This window comes from Protobothrops mucrosquamatus, unplaced genomic scaffold (assembly GCF_001527695.2).
Source record: "Protobothrops mucrosquamatus isolate PMUCROS unplaced genomic scaffold, P.Mucros_1.0 scaffold5767, whole genome shotgun sequence".
NCBI lineage: Eukaryota > Metazoa > Chordata > Lepidosauria > Squamata > Viperidae > Protobothrops > Protobothrops mucrosquamatus.
This window is the reverse complement of record NW_015391615.1, coordinates 25311-29386: the sequence shown is the minus strand read 5'-3', so window position 1 is coordinate 29386 and position 4076 is coordinate 25311. Positions and strand designations below refer to the sequence as shown.

Genomic DNA, 4076 nt, shown 5'->3' with positions numbered 1-4076 from the left:
AGAGAAATTTTCGGCTCAAGTTGAGGACCGTCTGTCTTTCTGTGGCCTCTAGAGACTCGCTTGTTTTCCTGCCTCTGATTGATGGGATTGTTTAAGAAATATCCAAGAAAGGGCAAAAAAAAAAACGTTCCCCCGAAGGCTTAAAAAAGTCGTCAACGGTTGAAACGGCTGGCTGTGAGTCTCTTGACGTGCCCTTTGCACAAGGCAGAAAGTTAAAAACTCCGGCTGGCGTCTCCAGGCTCAAAGCAGGGAGGATAACATGCAAGCCTCCTCCACGCGGGCCTTGGGGACTGCCCGCTACTAAGGTGTGACACGCTTCCAAACAGTTCCCCAGAGGGTGGGGGGCACGGGCCATTTGGGAAGACAATTGGGGTCCCAGGACAGTGCTGAGCGGAGATGTTTTGTCTATTTTCATTCGTTTGGTTTCTTTCTTTCTTTCTTTCTTTCTTTCTTTCTTTCTTTCTTTCTTTCTTTCTTTCTTCCTTCCTTCCTTCCTTCCTTCCTTCCTTCCTTCCTTCCCTTCTCTTCCTTCCTTCCTTCCTTCCCTTCTCTTCCTTCCTTCCTTCCCTTCCCTTCCCTTCCCTTCCCTTCCCTTCCTTCCTTCCTTCCTTGTAATTTTTTTCAGGAGGGGGAATTTGTATTTTAACTTTCTGAATAAAAATAATTGTATTTCTTTTTTTTAAAAAAAGGAAGACGATGCGTCATAGGATAGTGCTGAGAAATATATATACGGGACTGCCTGTATTTGACGCTCAGCCCTGTGCTGTGACCCATCAGCCCCCTTTTTTTTTAATATGGGATGGACGAGATCAGAGGCCCAGACATAAAATCCACTGCCCCCCTCTTCCCCCCCAAAAAAGCATAGTAAGAGGTCCGGTCCCCACCTGCGCCACGCTGCGACCCTTTCCTTCGCTTCAGCGCCTTTTGCAAAATATCCTTCATGGTGACCTTCAGGCTCTCCACCTGGATCAGGGAGAATCCGTGGGCGGCATTTCTGCAAAGGCACAGAAGAGGAGAGAGGTTGAGTGGCAGGCGGACTGGCTGACCCGCCTGCTCGGCCCGCGCTGCTGCCAGGGGGCGGGTGGAGGGCAGGCGGAATCCTGAGGACCCCCAGCCAGCCCTGGATGGAGGGTTTGTTTATTTATTTGTTTAACAAACAGAACACAGAATACGGTAGAGTAGAGTGGAACAGAAGAGAAAATACAGAACAGTACAGAATACAATAGAAATAGAAATAGAAATGGAAAATGAAATGGAGAGAATGGAATGGAATGGAATGGAATGGAGTGGAGTGGAGTGGAGTAGAGTAGAGTAGAGTAGAGTAGAGTAGAGTAGAGTAGAGTAGAGTAGAGTAGAGTAGAGTAGAGTAGAGTAGAGTAGGGTAGGGTAGGGTAGGGTAGTGTAGAGTAGAATGGAGTGGAGTAGAGTAGAGTAGAGTAGAGTTGAGTAGAATATAGAGTAGAGTAGAGTAGAGTAGAGTAGAATAGAATAGCAGAATTGGAAGGGATCTTGGAGGTCTTCTAGTCCAGCCCCCTGCTCCAGCAAGAGACCCTATACCATTCTGGACAAATACCATTCTTAAAAACCTCCAGTGATGGAGGGTTGGTCCACCTTTTATTTATTCCATTTATTGCGCGCACCCCCAAACTCGCCAAGCTCAAACTCTACTCAAGGGTGGATTCTGGGGAGGCTGGGAGGGATCTGAAAAGACGACCACTTCTACAGAGGGAGTCGGGAAGATCTCCTTAAATTCCACTCTGCCAATTTAACGGGGCTCAGCTTGGGACTTCCAGGAGCTTCGGGGAAGAGAGCATATTCAATCTGGGGCAATTAAAGCCCTTTGGCTGTTGGGCAGAGCTGTTTGTTTGGAAGGAGCCCTGCACTCCTTTGCGTATCTTGGACGGCAATCGAAACCCTCCTAATTAAGGGCGTTGCCAAAGATGGCCAATTTGGATTATCATCCTGGCAACGGGCCACGCTCGCTGTCAAAACAAGGCGAGCGTTACAACAGCCCTGTGGATTACTGCTCTGGATCTGATGCCAGGCCAGAGTAGTTTTCCCCCCCCCCGTCCCCCCACCCCAGTTGCCTTCCCCTTCTCGCTTTCCAGACAGGGAGGGAAGAAAGTCAGCCTTCCCTTCCTGTTGCACGGGGAAACACGGATAAATTGCCTCTCTGGGGCCTTGGCTTCGCCTCTTCGCCGCGCTTGTGAAGTCAGTCGTTGCCGTTCACGCAACCGCATGGCCGTTAAGCGAATCTGGACTTTGTGGGACGGAAAGCCGGCTGGGAAGTTTGCAAAGGGAGATGGGGGCTGTAAATCAATACATGCCAGTCGCCAAGCATCCTAATTTGGATCACGTGACTGTGGGGAATTGCGTCAACGGTCGTAAGTGCGAGGACTGGTTGCAAGTCCCTTTTATCAGGGCTGTGGTAACTTCAAACGGACGCTAAATGAAACGTGGTTAAGACGAGGACCACCGGTGCTCTTTTCTTTAAGAAGCCACAAGAATTGGCTGTAGTTGCCATCTCCTCCTCCTCCTCCTCCTCCTCCTCTCCTCCTCTTCTTCTTCTTCTTCTTCTTCTTCTTCTTCTTCTTCTTCTTCTTCTTCTTCTTCTTCTTCTTCTTCTTCTTCTTCTTCTTCTTCTTCGTAGCTGTTCTCTACACATCCCAGGGATTATTTTATTTACAGCTAGTCCACTTAGTGGCCGTTTGAAGGTACAACGGCACTGAAAAAAAGGGACTTATGATCCGTGTTTCACACTTACGACCCTTTCAGCATTTTCCCCCTCTGGTCATGTGACTTACATTCAGATGCTTGACAAATGACTCACATTTAGGACCGTCTAGAGTCCCGTGGTCATGCGACCCCCTTTTGCAACCTCATGACAAGCAAAGTCCAGGGGGGGGGAAAGGTCAGAGAGCAACAGGGACCCCTCATTTCGACCCCCAGCTACATCTATTCCCCTTTATTGCTTTGAAAGACGTCTGAATTTTTTTCTGCGGAAAAGTTGGGAAGAAACGTACTTTAATTTGTACTTGCGCTGGCCCAGAGCTCGCCGCTAAACACGTTTGTCACCAAGGAAATAGCTGAGACCACATGCGGGGTTTAGGAAAGGGAGGTAACTAATGATAATAATTTGTCATTTCTATCCTGTTCATCTACTGGGGTTTGTTTTTTTTTTTTTTTAGATAAGCTTAGATTTAAAACCAAAACGTAATTGCAAAATGCAATCTAAGCAAGCCGGGAACAACTGTATAAAATAGATGAGGCAGATTAGCAGAGGTGCTCTTGAAACTTCCAAAAGTTACTTCTGGGTCAAGGCCTGGTACATCTCTGCCTAATCCTAGTTTTCTTCCCTCTTCACAGCTTTTAAAACTGTGGCTTTGCAGAGTGAGACGGGCGTCATATCCTCGACGTAAATATGAGTCAGTTCGGGTTTTATATTTATATGGCTATATAAATTTCTTAAGCGAGCTTTGTCCCTATCTTGCCACAGTTGTTAAATGAAGCGCTGCAGTTGTTTAAATTAGTAACACGGTTGTTACTGGTTTGGCCACTGATGTTGTCACCTAGTTGGGTGATGAAATATCTACAAGAACACCACCAAAGCTCAGAGAGCAGCAAGGACCTCCATACCTTCCCATCTTTCTCTCTGCCTAGAGATGGAAAATATTTAGACATTTTGGACCTGGAATGGAAGAGAAACTTCCTGACAATGAGGACAATCAACCAGTGGAACAGCTTGCCTCCAGAAATTGTGGGCGCTCCATCACTGGAGGTTTTTAAGAGGAGACTGGACATTCGCCTGTCTGAGATGGTATAGGTTCTCCTGCTTGAGCAGGGGCTGGACTAGAAGACCTCCAAGGTCCCTTCCAGCTCCATTCCATTCCATTCCATTCCACTCTACTCTACTCTATATTCAATTTGGATTCTATTCTATTCATTTTGGATTCTACTCTACTCTACTCTCTTTATTCTTTTCTACTCTACTCTACTCTACTCTACTCTACTCTATATTCAATTTGGATTCTATTCTATTCATTTTGGATTCTACTCTACTCTCTTTATTCTTTTCT

At 46.7% G+C, this 4076-nt stretch overlaps 1 protein-coding gene across 1 annotated transcript in view; it reads right to left on the bottom strand.

The window, feature by feature from the left end:
- Positions 1–884: 884 nt before the first annotated feature.
- LOC107299951 (target of rapamycin complex 2 subunit MAPKAP1-like) overlaps positions 885–4076 on the bottom strand; it is a gene marked incomplete at its 3' end in the record, with an annotated part of 12397 nt that continues 9205 nt past the window's right edge. The window contains exon 3 of the mRNA XM_015829295.1: positions 885–994. Coding sequence (XP_015684781.1) covers positions 885–994 — 110 coding nt within the window. The remainder of the gene's footprint in view (positions 995–4076) is intronic.